This window comes from Delphinus delphis, chromosome 1 (assembly GCF_949987515.2).
Source record: "Delphinus delphis chromosome 1, mDelDel1.2, whole genome shotgun sequence".
Lineage (NCBI taxonomy): Eukaryota > Metazoa > Chordata > Mammalia > Artiodactyla > Delphinidae > Delphinus > Delphinus delphis.
In genome coordinates, this window is record NC_082683.1 from 160,121,466 (window position 1) to 160,135,809 (window position 14,344).

Genomic DNA, 14,344 nt, shown 5'->3' on the forward strand with positions numbered 1-14,344 from the left:
TTTTCCTGGTACAGGACCCCCGGGCTGGGGAGAGCCCAGTGTGAGGCTCAGACCCCTTGCTCCCTGGGGAGAATGCTTGTAATTGTAATTATCCTCCCATTTGGGAGTAGCCTACCTGGGAGTTTGGGTCTTGCCTACACTGCATCTCTGCTTCTCCTACCATCATGTTGTGGTTTCTTCTTTATATCTTTAGTTGTTGAAAATCTTTTCTGCTAGTCTTCAGGTTGTTCTCATTGATAGTTGCTCTGTATATAGTTATAATTTTGGTGTGTCCAGGGACTTCCTAAACTCCACCATCTTGGTCATTCCTCTGTTTCTAGTTTTTTGATGGTAGCCATTCTAACAGGTGTGAGGTGATATCTCATTGTGGTTTGATGTGCATTTCCCTCATGATTAATGATGTAGAGCATCTTTTCATGCACCTATTGGCTGTCTGTATGTCTTCTTTGGAAAAATGTCTTCCGATCTTCTGCACATTTTTCAGTTCAAGTGTTTGGTTTTTGCTAGTGAGTTGTATGAGTTCTTTATATTTTGGGGGTAATAGCCACTTATCAGATATGTGATTTGTAATATTTTCTCCCATTTAGTAGGTTGTCTTTTCATTTTGTTCATGGTTGCCTTTGCTGCACAGAAGCGTTTTACTTTGACATAATCTTACGTGTTTATTTTTGCTTTTGTTTCTGTTTCTGGTGTCAAGTTCAGAAAAAGCATCTTTAATACCTATGTCAAGGAACTTACTGCCTATGTTTTCTTCTAAGAGGTGTGTGGTTTCAGGTCTTATATTCGTCTCTAATCCATTTTGAGTTAATTTTTGTGTATGGTGTAAGCAGCAGTCTAGTTACGTTTTTTCAACATCATCTGTTGAAGAGACTGTCCTTTTCCCATTGAATATTCTTGGCTCCTTTGTCATAAATTAATTGACCACATATGTGTGGGTTTATGTCTGGGTTCTCTGTGCTATTCTGTTGATCTGTGTGCGTGTTTTTATGCCAATACCATACTGTTTTAATTACTATAGCATTGTAATATTGTTTGAAATCAGGGAGCATGGTACCTCCAGCTTCATTCTTCTTGCAAAGATTTCTTTGGCTGTTTGGAGTCTTTTCTGGTTTTATATAGACTTTAGGATTTATTGTTCTAGTTCTGTGAAATATGCCATTGGTATTTTGATAGGGATTGCATTGAATCTGTAGATTGCTTTGGGTAGTGTGCACATTATAATGATATTCTTTCAATCCATGATCATGGACTGTCTCCATTTATTTGGGTCTTCAATTTCTTTTGTTAATGTCTTGTAGTTTTCAGCATGTAGGTCTTTCACCTCCTTGGTTATATTTATTCCTGGATGTTTTATTCTTTTTGATGCATTTGTAAACGGGATTGCTTTCTTAATATTTCTTTCTGATAGTTCATTAATGTATAGAAATGAAACAGATTTTTGGGTGTTGATTTTGTATCCCATGACTTTACTGAATTCATTTTAGTTCTGATTTTTTGATGGAATCTTTAGGGTTTTCTATACATAACATCATGTCATCTGCAAATAGTGATGGTATTACTTCTTCCTTTCCAATTTGGATACCTTTTTTTTTTTTGCGGTACGCGGGCCTCTCACTGCTGTGGCCTCTCCCGTTGCGGAGCACAGGCTCCGGACGCGCAGGCTCAGCGGCCATGGCTCACGGGCCCAGCCACTCCGCGGCATGTGGGATCTTCCCGTACCGGGGCACAAACCCATATCCCTTGCATCGGCAGGCGGACTCTCAACCACTGCACCACCAGGGAAGCCCTGGATACCTTTTATTTCATTTTTTTGCCTAATTGCTCTGGATAGAACTTGCAGTACCATGTTGAATACTGTCGACAAGAGTGGGCACTCTTGTCTTGTTCCTGACCATAGAAGAAAAGCTTTCAGCTTTTCACCATTGAGTATGATGTTAGCAATGGTTTGTCATATATGGCCTTTATTATGTTGAAGTATATCCCCTCTATATACCCAGTTTGCTGAGACTATCATAAATGGATGTTGAATTTTGTCAAATGCTTTTTCTGCATTTGAGATGATCATATGATTTTTATCCTTTATTTTGTTAATGTGGTATATCACATTGACTGATTCATGGATGTTGAACCATCCTTGCATCCCTAAACTAAATCCCACTTGATCATGGTATACGGTCCTTTTAATATATTGTTGAATTCAGTTTGCTAATATTTTGTTGAGGATTTTTGCACTTATGTTCATCAGTGATATTGGCTGTCATTTTCTTTTCTTGTGACATCCTTGTCTGGTTTTGCCTTTAAATAATGGTTTCTCCTTTCTGGTACTCACCTTACTTTTCTATGTAATAAACTTCACGCACATGCGCTCACCTCTTCCTCAGTAAACTTAATAATGCTCTCTGCTAAACTAGTCCTGCACTTCTAATTCATGTCTCATATTGTTATTAGATCTCTTATGTGTATCTGTGTGTGTGTGTGTATATTTATGTATATATTTCCACACACACTAAACTGTAAGCTCCAGGAATGCCTTTTCTTTTTCTTTTCTTTTCTTTTAATTTTATTAATACTTTATTTATGTCTCAGGACCTAACATAGTGTCTGACCCTTGGTTGATACTTAATAAAAATTTGTTCACCATGGCTTTGTTATTTTATTTCTAAATTTAGTGATTGTGACAGATGCTTGGATAGATCTTCTATAATTTAATTTTTGAATCAAATTTTTACACTTCTAAGTGGAGCAATTTTATATCTATACCCTAGGCCCATACTGCCGTTACTTGTTGACTATTTTTTTGTCTTGTCACCTCAAACAGATATCTAAAGCCCGAGTACCATATTCTATCCTAAAATGAAAACTACCTCCAGCTTTTCCTCTGAAACTGCCTAATCTGGTGGTGCTGTTCTTCTTTCAGCCACAACCTAAGACTCATCTTTATATCAGCTTTATTCCTCACTAACTCCCTCCTCTCAACATCACTCCAGGCAGCAAAACTTGTTGTTTTTCAAAGAATTATTTTTTGCTCCATGCTTAAGTAAAGGATGACGGGATATTCTGACAGATAGAATATTGATTTTTTTATTTATTGAAAATGTCTTATAGGAAGTATATTAGTAGGTTTTATTGTGTTCAAGGAGGAAACGACATATTTATTTAATAAACCCTTTGCTTTCTTTTCCTCAGATTGATGCCTCATCATTTACGTTGACATTTTTTGGTCAAGGGTACAGCCAAGGCTTTGGTCCTGATAAGAACAAACCAAATATCAGAATTTGTACTCAGGTGAAAGGACCAGGTATTTCACATGTGACTTAAGAATGCTTGGGAGTTTTACATTGTCTTAAGCTATAAAGTGGTGTGCTATTACAGCAGTTTCTTTTTAAAGTTTGTTTTAGAAATAAATTTTGCACAAATTATTTAAGTAATAATGATACATAATTCTGTCAAAAGAAGGATTGGAATTATTGGTATCATTCAATTTTATTGTTGTGTCCCTCTCACTGTTTTTTTTTTTTCTTTCAGTATGATTCAGTAATTCTGAATGGAATTTTTAATATTAAGAAGACAAAAAAAAAAAAAAAGACAAGGAGCTGATTGATATTTATCTGTTCTATTTTTATAGTCAAGGGTCACTTTAAAGCAGTGTAGTTATAACATAATCAAAGCTGTGATCCAAGCTTTTTTGGAGTCTGGATCACCCTGACATTGTCTGTAAAGTGTGTGTACATGTGCATTTTTCTGGGCAAGGTAAAAGTTTTGATAGATAGTTAAAAAGGACTATCACTCCAAAACATTCAATAACTTATGCTGTAACTTTTAGAGAACTGTACAGAGACAATCCCACTTGTGAATTACAGTATAAGTTTAATTACCATCATTCCTAATAGATCACAGGGGGTCTGTTGTGCAGTTTTAATCAAGCCCAATAGCAAAGATATCTTTGCATCTTGCCTTTTTTTCAAATTTCCACCTGGGTTTTTAAGAAAAGCTATGTTCTTATTTAACATGAATATAAACACTAATGTTCTCCTTGTTTATAGACTTCTTTTAAAGTTACTTCTTAAAGTTAGACTTCTTTGAGAGTTACTCAGTTGTTCTTTAAGAAATGGAGTCTTTTTTTAAAAATGAAGTTTGATGTATTTGATTGAGAAAGATCAGTGTAGTGTATGAATAGAGAAACAAGAAACCTAGGATTATTGGTAAGAGTGTGGACTTGAGCCGGCTGCCTGCATGTGATTCTGGCCCAACCACTACCTAACTTTGTGAATTTGAATGAGTCTCTTAACCTCTCTATGCCTCAGTTTCCTCATCTGTAAAATCAGTATAAAATAGTACTAGCCTAGATTGTTAGGAGAATTAAATGAGTTTAATGGATTTAAAGCACTTAATACAGTTCCTGACACTTAATAAGTACTATATAAATGTTATTTTTGTTATTACATGAACAGAGTATTTATTGAGGAAATTCTGTACACTGATACTTAGATATAAAATCTACCATTTGATTTTTGGGTGTTGTTGAATGCATATTTTATGAATACTTTCTTTTTCTTTCATCACCTGTTATCTGCAGAAGCTGGCTATGTGGCTACCCCCATAGCCATGGTCCAGGCAGCCATAACTCTACTAACTGACACCTCTGATCTTCCTAAGGCGTAAGTCTGGTTTTCTTCAAATTTGAAGATATCTTTTTCATTTATGTTATACTTTAGCTTATCTTGGTTCAGTTTTCAGGCATTGGGTTTGTACATAAGCATTTACAGTACCTTTGATCCAAAGATAGAGGTAAACTTAATATTGTGAGAAGGACGGTTCCTTACTGGCCTCTAGGAACAGTGCAGAAGTAAATGAGAGGAGACAGAAAAGTTTGAGAGCCATGCTTCAGTTCCTCCTGAAAATAACTCAGATCCAAAGTCAGCTACTCAAAAAAAGGTCCCTGTAGTTAAATGTTATTGGCAGGAGCCCCTAATCCATGCTGAATGATACCCAGCTGGCAGTGGGAGCCGTGACCCCAAGCATGAGTTGATTCATGGCATCCTGGCTAGATAAGTATCAAGTGAACTATCTTTCTGGAGCATATAGCTGTTACCCTAAAAGTAGGCCAACTTTACAAATGAGCATAGGCCTGCAGGCTTAGAAATAAATAAATTTAGGTCTGACCTGAAACAGTAGTAAGTAATAAACATAAAAATTATATAAAGTGAAACCTAATTAAATTTTCTTCAAATATTTGTATACTCTTTGAAAATATTTAGCATTTTCTAAATGTTACCCATTACATTTAAAGAAACTTCTTTTTCATCCAAATTGTCTTGTTTATGCTTTAGTAATAATTGATTACCTAAATTTATTTTGCCCATGTGCATATTTAATCCTCCTGAGTCTAAGGGCTGACTTCATAAACAGCAGCTGTTACTTGGGTTAATAACCCTCAGTGTGCCCCTTCCAACACACACACCGGTATCATGGAAACAGTCTCATTAGTCACTGAACCAACCTAGATGGGTTTGCTGGGTACTAGTTTACTTTTGAATAATAGCTCCTTGCTCATTTGGCTGATTTTAGGAATGGAACCAAAACCAGTCCATTATGGAATCAAGAATCAGGTTTTCATAAGCTCTGCATTGATTCGATAGCTAGTCCTCCAGTAAATCACACTAGCAGAGGAAAGGGCTGGAGCTGGGCTTTGTGCACTGTTTCATCTTGTTATTGTCTTACAGGGGTGGGGTCTTCACTCCTGGAGCAGCTTTCTCCAGAACAAAGCTGATTGACAGACTCAACCAGCGTGGCATTGAATTTAGTGTCATTAGCAGCTCTGAAGTCTAAACGTTTGAATAATTAACCGAAGTCATAAAATGCATGAATTAACAGCTTTTTAATTTGATATTTGAAATTCTTCTATAAGCCTGTCTGACTGTATGTGGAAAAGATTGTCATATCTAAAATATGTATATAGTACAAGCAGGGAATTGTACCAGCTTACCATAAATTTCAAATCTTAGCTGATTTTTGTGATTTTATTGCTTGTGAGAAAAAATTAATATTTGACTTTTTCATTGAAGAATTCAAGGTCAGTTTTTTAAGTGAGCTGGAAGATCAGAGGGTGGGATGGGTGGCTCTCTCTGTGTGGCTGACACGCCCAGGCTGGTGGTCATGTAAGACGGCAACTGCTCTTTTCCTCGCCATGATATTGAATGGGATCTCACTTCCCCATGAATTTCTCTGCATAGTGTAGGCCTTTGCCAAATGAAACTGCAGTTTTTGCTATTTTAGCCTACTTTTTCGCGCATCCACACTGACTGATTTTGGACTCTTACCTAAGTTTAATAATAAAGGATTGTCAATTGAACAGTGGTTCTGTGTTTGGACGTGCCTGTGTATTTGAGTAGTGGTAGAAATGTGCTTCCTTAGTGGTCTGTGTACTGCTAATAATTGGGCTTATCATCCATTTTCCCTGGTTCTGTACCTGTGTGCCTTAGGTTTAAGGATATAGCTGCTAAGTTTCTATTGATTTTCACTGCCTAAGCAAAATTTTTCTCTAATTTACTTTTTATATTTTAACCAGGTTTCCACTGAAGCCCAAAAATAAGGCAAAGGACTTTTCCTTTTGTAATTAGCATATAATAAACACACGTTAAGTGTTCTGTTACGTTCATTATGTAAAGAGGACAGCCATTGCCTTCATGGAATTTCTACTCTACAGTGAGAGGCATGACATTGATAGGAATCTTATTCATGTTGGGAGGTCCATCTGTGCTGCCTGTACAAAAGAAAGAGGGTCTATTTAACTTGAAGAGGGAGATCCTTGGTGATAGTACTGTCCATCCTAACTTTGCTTCCTCTGCCCAGGGCTGGTCGAATCGGGTCTCAGCTGTGCATTAATTTGTGGGACCTTAGAAGAGGTTTTATCATCTCTAAAATCAGGAAGATGGACAAGAGCAAGAGATCTCATGACTAGCTGCATATCCAAACCACAAACAATATAGGTTCCCCAGCGGACCCCAGCAGTTTGCATTCAGGAGGTATGACGGTTGGGCCCTAGGAATCCGTGGCTTAGATCTGCACTTGGGAGCTACTGGCTGAGACTCCATGTGCATCTTTCCACTTTTGCAACGTGTGCTGTGTTGTGCTCTAGTGTTGATGCTGATATATGACCACCTGTGTGACCCTGTCCTCCAGCTTGAGGTACAAGTGTCTAGTCCTGATATTCTTTCTAACCCTCCAAGGCTCCACCTGCTCACTTGCAGAAAGTATATTTACTTGCCTCAAGCAAATTGTCCAAGAGCTTTAAGTCTCAGTCCAAGAGGTAGAAGTCGTTCCTGCTTCCCATGGCCTCACTGCTATCCTGCCTCAAGGACAAAGGCTTTCCTGGGTTCTATGATGCTTTGCTGACCCTTGTCCCTGCCATCACCAACATGGAGCTCCACACTTGGGCTCCAGGGTTACAGGTTATATTTTAGTTCATGTGCATACACTCAGCCAGGACCTGAGCTACAGGCAAAACCCAAGCCCCTCCCATAAGCCCTTGGGTCCTGGTAGTAAGCTGAAGTCACCAGCCCAGATGCCTCTGCCTTCCCAGGTAGACTCCTCTTGAAGCCCTTGATAGCCTCTCCTGCCAGTAGAGTTTCAGTGCCCCTAACTTTATATTTTAGGGAGCAAGTATTGGAGTTGTCACCTCTGTTGCCTCCTTCCTGTTCTTATGCAAATCAGTCAAACTGCTCCTTGGGACAGTCCTGCATATTAAGGTCCCAGGCCTTTGGTTAGGAATGCAGTCCCAGAGTCAGCCCACTGCTTACAGTGGCCTGGACAAGCCTCGTTTGTTTAACCTTTAAAGCCTCAAAATGGGGAAAGTAATAGGGCCAAATTCATAGAATTATGGTGAAAATTAAATGAGCTCACAGATGTATAGCACTTAGATTAGTGTCTGACACACAGTAAGCCCTGGATAAGTCTCTGTTATTGCTGCTATTGTTAGTCTGTCTAAGGCCGCAAAAGTTTTCTTTACAAGCCTTTCCCCAGAGCACTCAGTGTCCGTGGGACTTAACTAAGACTCATCTCAGTTCTTTGTGGAATCAAGATCTCTTCGAGATTGACTAATTCCCGGCAGATGTCATAGTAAATCTTAACCTCTGCCACCCCAGGCCCTTGCACTGAACAGGTCCCACAGTATAGGCACTTAACGATGCTTAATGAATTGAACCTATTTCAAATAAACCTATGAAGACCGAAAATAAGTGGAGGTAGAATATCAAATTTGTTCAGAACAAGGATACAAAATGAGGGGCATGAAATAACCATTCTCTAGGTGAGACAGCAAGAAACTTACAAAAGAGCTTTTATTTGAAGTTTGGAGCTGTTAATCATGAAAATATTAACGGCAGTTGCTTATCAATTCCTCTGTGTGCCAAGCACATTCTAAGTTCTTTATATTCTTTTATATTTGTTAACCATCTGCAGTAAGTACTGTTACCGTTCCCCTGTAACAGATAAGGAAAGAGACTTAGGGGAAGTCGTTTGCCCCAAACCACACAATTGATTAGTGATGGATTCAGCCCCAGGCAGTCAATCCCAGAGCTCAGAGTGCTGACCATTCACCTTTCATATTTCCCACCTCACCTTCACCCTGGTTATGGATTCATTTTTACATGATTTTAAATCAAATTGAAGAAGAGTTTTGCTTAAAAGTGGTATAACAGGTTGAGTGAATGGGAAATGGGTTGACTAGGTTGAGTCCACAATTCAGCTCTGAGAGCCAAGTTAACTAAGCTTATTAGCTACACAAATAATCTTTCCAACTCAAAGCTCAAATGTTTCAGTTGGTGTAGCCTCACTATTCCATATGCAATAAACATTCTCTCTTCTTTTTCACTATAAGAGCAACATCATTTTTCAGTTTCCACAAGCTGGATTCAAGTAGGTCCCCAAAGTCCTTCAACATTTGTGACTGCTGGTGTACAAATGGTCGAAGCATTTGATCGTCTTCCTAAAAATAAAGAAAAGAACAATATTGTTGTCAAACCCAAGTTCATGTGCCCGACGCACAGTGAGGCCAAACTGAAATGGTGGAGTTTGGAGCAGAGAAACTTGTATTAGTCAAGGAGGCACCAACCCTAAAGATGGGAGACCTAGACTCGTCTTAAATCCATCTTGCTGGCTGGCCAGGGGTGCAGGGTTTTTTTTAAAAAAAAAAAGTAAAGGGGAGGGGGTCTCTGTGATTTCAGCTTTCCTGTAAGACTTCAATTGCAGACTTCCCAGCACTGTCTTGGGACTCGTTGTGTCTGTCATTGGTGAATGTGATTGATCTGTGTGTTCCTGCAAAGCAAACTAGTAAATCATGGTCTTGTGATCCCTTAACTTCTTTTTAGGAGAAAGCAAAAGCAATGGTTGAGGCATTTTGTTATTTACTTCGTGATGGTTCAGGAGTTTCAGTTCTTAATTGATCTTCCCAGTGTCACCAATTTTAAGTCCACTTGGGGCCAGCCAGTTGAAGCCACAGGACATTATCTCCACAGTTTGGGGTCATAAGTCAAGGCATTACTTTAAGCTAACAATCATGGAAAAGATTATGTTGGGCTTCCTTTTCCATTGTTTCTGCGTTCCCTCACTCGCCTAGTTAGTAACAGCTTGAATCTGCTCTTTGGAACTCAGGGAAGGTCTAGGAGACTAAAGACTTTCTATAAACAACAAACGGGGGACACAGAGGGGATTTTGTACTCAGGAGGGCCCCGCAGCATCCTGCTCGGTTTCAATATTAGTGGACTCACTTCATTACAGTAAAAGTACTGTGTGTGTACATGAGTGGGGTGCCCAGCGGGTTCTCCCTTTGGGCCAGAAAGCTGCATTTGAAAGCTGCTACCAGAGGCGACAAGTCACCTAGGAGCATGTCCTGTTTCAGGAAGGCTGCCTAAATGACCCTTTACTTACTGCCAACAGGGAAAATTGGTGAGATAATCCAAATATTTGAGATTGGTATGGTATATATTCTTTTAATACTGTAGAAGTTCTGAGGTTTGCACAGGACTGTGTTGGGTGGGGATTCTCCCACTGAGAGTTGGTTGATGTGTCCTCTGCCCCATAGGAGCAGGTATCCCTGAGCAGGGATTGCAGGGCCCACTGTGGCCAGAGCGCCAGTGAGCAACGGTGGAGGAGGTGACGGTGGTCACAGAGACGCGAGCAGGCAGGGGGCCGATAGTGTGTCGTGGCATCTCATTTTAGTTTCTGTTTCCCTGATTATTAGTGAAATGCCCGCTCAGATACTTTGGCCATTTTTTCCAGTGTGTTTTCCTACAAAGAGAAGGAGTTGTCTTTCTCTTATTTTAAAAGTATGTAGGGACTTCCCTGATGGCGCAGTGGTTAAGAATCCACCTGCTGATGCAGGGGATACGGGTTTGAGCCCTGGTGCAGGAAGATACCACATGCCGCGGAGCAACTAAGCCCATGCGCCACAACTACTGAGCCTGTGCTCTAGAGCCGGTGCTCCGCAGCAAGAGAAGCCACTGCAATGAGAAGCCCGCGCACCTCAACAGAGTAGCCCCCACTTTTGGCAACTAGAGAAAGCCCGTGTGCAGCAATGAAGACCCAACGCAGCCAAAAATAAATAAATAAATATATTTTTTTTAAAAAAGTATGTAGTTTATATATTCTGGATACTAATCTTTGATGACAAATAATACACATAGATTCTCCCAGGTTGTGGCTTATAACTTTATATTTAGCGTGTTTATCACACTGGTTTTTCCTTCTTTTTTATTGTGAGGTGTACAGACAAAAGAGTACCCAAAATGTATGCGTAGGTACAGTTAAAGTGAACATACCTGCTCAAGAAAGCACACTGCGTCTTGAGCGCCTCCTGGTCACACCCATTTCTCTACCCCCCAGAAGCAACTACTAACCTAAATTGTGTGATAATCATTTTCTCGCCACCTAGAATGCAGCCCTAAACAGTATATTTTGCCTGTCTTTTGGCCATTTGTGCCATAAGTTACTAATCTTCTGTAGGTGTACATTAAGGTGTTTCCATTTGGGGGCTGTTATGGAAGATGGTGTTAAAATACAGCCAGTGCACGAGTGCTTGGGTTCCTACAGAATTTTTCAGCTGGTCCATCATCTGAACTACAGAACAGAAAATGACTTGAGTGACTATTTTCCCAGTTCTCTCAAGAATGGTGTATAACTAGTACCATTCTAGATAGATAGGAGAGAAATTAATTCATTACATACATAGGATGTCTAGAAAGGTGGTTCTCAAACTTGAGTTTAAGGCAGAATCATCTGGAGGACTTGTTAAAGCACAGATTACTAGGCCTCACACCCAGAGAGGGTGTGAGCAGGTCTGGGAGGGGACCCTGGAATTCGCATTTCTAACAAGATCCCAGATGATGCTGAAGCTGCTGGTGAGAAGACCACACTGTGAGAACCTCTGCCTCAGGGCATTAAGGTGCAGAGAAGTGCAGAACCAGTTTACTCTGTGGAGAAGAGGAGTTGAGTTGCAGGCTTACAGGGTAGATGCATCTTTGACTTTTATTAGATAAATGGCAAACAGTTTTTTAAGTTGTTGTACCGATTCATACTCCTTCCAACGTGGCATGAAAGTTTCTGTTGCTTCATAGCTTTACCAAAACTTGATATTTTCAGACGGAAAATTTTGCCAGTATGGTTACTTTATACTAGCATATCACTGGTTTCAATTAGAGTTTCCCAAATTATTAAAGAAGTTAAGCGCTTTCTCATATATTTATTGGCCTTTTTTTTTTTTTTTTTTTTTGCGGAACGCAGGCCTCTCACTGTTGTGGCCTCTCCCATTGCGGAGCACAGGCTCCGGACGCGCAGGCTCAGCGGCCATGGCTCACGGGCCCAGCCGCTCCGTGGCATGTGGGATCTTCCCGGACCGGGGCACGAACCCGTGTCCCCTGCATCGGCAGGCGGACTCTCAACCACTGCTCCACCAGGGAAGCCCTATTGGCCTTTTTGATTTCCTCTTTTGTGAAGTTCCTGTTTGGGTCTTCTGACCATTTTTTCCTACTGGGTCAAAATCTATCTGTTTTTCTTTTCGGTTTGTAGTAGTTCTTTATTTTGGATATTAGCTCATCATATATTAAATGTGTTGCAAATGACTTTTCCTATCCCTTTCGACTTTGTTTTGGTTTCTGGACCAAACTTCACAATTTTAATATAGGTGAGTCTATCAATCGTTTTCTTTAAATCTAGGTATTTTTCTTGTCATGTTTAAATCCTTTTCCACTGTGAGGTCATGAAGACGTCTCCTAAAGTACCTTCTGTAAGCGTTAGGGGTTTACCTTTCACGTATAGGTCTTTAATTCTCACCTAAAATTGACTTCTAGGTATAGTTCTAGATAAGGCTCCAATTTCATTTATCTTCATATGTATTCTGAATGCTCTGAGCACTGTTTATTGAAAAATCCATCCTTGCCACACTCATCTTTGGTTCCACCTCGGTCATATATCAAGTCTCTAATTCTGAGTGAATCTATTTCTTGGCCTTCTTTTCCTTTGGTTATCTTACCTACATTTGGGCAATACCTTACCGTCTATTACACTAGCATTAAAATAAGCCTTGATATAGAGTAGGGCAAGTTCTCTACCTTGTTTTTGAGCCTTGGATTGTCTCGGCTAAACTTTGCTTTTGTGATTCCATCTAAATTATAGGATCATCTTGTCAGATTCCATTACATTTTATTGGGATTATATTGAATCTCAGGAGACTTGACAGATTTACAGTAGCAAACCTTCCAAACCATGGAGCCATGGCATGTTTCTCCATTTACTTAGATCATCTTTAACATCTCTCAAACAAGCTTTAAAATTTTCTCCATAGAAGTCCATACTTTATGTTAGCTATAGGCCTAAGTACTTCTTACATTTGATGCGATTATAAATGCTATCTTTTCGGGGCTTCCCTGGTGGCGCAGTGGTTGAGAGTCTGCCTGCCAATGCAGGGGACACGGGTTCGTGCCCCGGTCCGGGAAGATCCCACATGCCGTGGAGCGGCTGGGCCCGTGAGCCATGGCCACTGAGCCTGCGCGTCCGGAGCCTGTGCTCTGCAATGGGAGAGGCCACAACAGTGAGAGGCCCAAGTACCGCCAAAAAAAAAAAAAAAAAACTATTATTTTAAAAATGTTGTTCTATTGCTGTTATATTCAAACATAATTAATTAAATATTGATTTTTGTATCCAGCAACCTTGTAATTTATTTATAAATTCTTTTCGGTTTTCTATTTACATAAACATGTCATCTGCAAATAATACTAGAGGCATCATGGTGTAGTGGGAAAGAGTATAGACCATGGAGCAGCCCTGGGTTTGGAGCTTGGCCCTGACACTTACTAGTTGTGTGTCCTTACGTAAGTTACTTAACCTCTCTTGTGCCTTAGATCCATCAACTGTATAATAAAGCTAATGACAGTACCTACCCATCAGGTTGTTGCAAGAATTGCGTCAGTAAATGTAAAAGCACTTAGTAAGTATTACATAAATGTATACTATTATTATTATTACCTTTTTTTCCTTTCCAATCCTTATACCTTTTATTTCTGGACTTGCTGCACTGGCTAGAACCTAAAGTACAATGTCAAACAGAAGTGAAGATAGCTGGCATCGGTGATTTACCATTAAGATTATGCTTACTGTGTGTTCATTTAAGATTGCCTTTATCAGATTAAGTAATGTCCATTTTATTCCTAGTTTGCTAAAAGTTTTTATCGTGGTAGGATGCTGAATTTTATCACATGCTTTTTTTGTATATATTGAAATAATCATGATTTTTCTCCTATAATATCTTAATGTGATGAATTATATTTATTTGGTTTTATAATGATAAAGCAAACTTGCATTTCTGAGATACTCTGTACATCCTTAAGTGCAGGAATATCAGTGCTGCAGTGGCCACGGCTGCCTTGAACCAGCCAGATGTACACTAAAGTGAAAAATGGGAGCAAAGATGGGTGGAGCCCCGAAAGCAGCAGACTCACAGTGTTCTAGGCCTCAACCTGCTCTTTGGCTTAAGCACACCCATGTCCCCACACTCAGGAAATGTAGTTATATCAAACAGCTGCATTTAATGGAAAGAAATTCCTTTTGCTCCCAGGATTCTGGTTACTTACAGGAGGTTTATGATGTCTCAATTTGAGAAACTGCCCTCTTGCCACATTCATGCTTTGGTAGAACACCTTAAGAGCTTTGGCAAATTCTCTGTCATAGCTGGCTTGCTGGGTGCGCATCTGATTAATCTCTCTGGCTGCTGGCAATTGTGCTGTCGTCCCAGTTAGCTTCAGGGTATTGGAAGGCTTATGTGCTGAGGTTGAAAGATAACATTTATTTATTC

The 14,344-nt window shown here is 39.7% G+C and overlaps 2 protein-coding genes across 2 annotated transcripts in view; one reads left to right on the forward strand and one right to left on the reverse strand.

The window, feature by feature from the left end:
- Window positions 1-6,360, forward strand: part of SCCPDH (saccharopine dehydrogenase (putative)) — a 40,718-nt gene extending 34,358 nt beyond the window's left edge. Inside the window, 3 exon segments of the mRNA XM_059997126.1 lie at window positions 3,187-3,298; window positions 4,577-4,658; window positions 5,724-6,360. Coding sequence (XP_059853109.1) covers window positions 3,187-3,298; window positions 4,577-4,658; window positions 5,724-5,829 — 300 coding nt within the window. The 3' untranslated portion in view covers window positions 5,830-6,360.
- A 111-nt stretch (window positions 6,361-6,471) lies between these two features.
- The window catches only part of LOC132431388 (kinesin-like protein KIF28P), an 87,731-nt gene continuing 79,858 nt past the window's right edge, over window positions 6,472-14,344 (reverse strand). Inside the window, 2 exon segments of the mRNA XM_060021237.1 lie at window positions 6,472-8,986; window positions 14,124-14,314. Coding sequence (XP_059877220.1) covers window positions 8,834-8,986; window positions 14,124-14,314 — 344 coding nt within the window. The 3' untranslated portion in view covers window positions 6,472-8,833.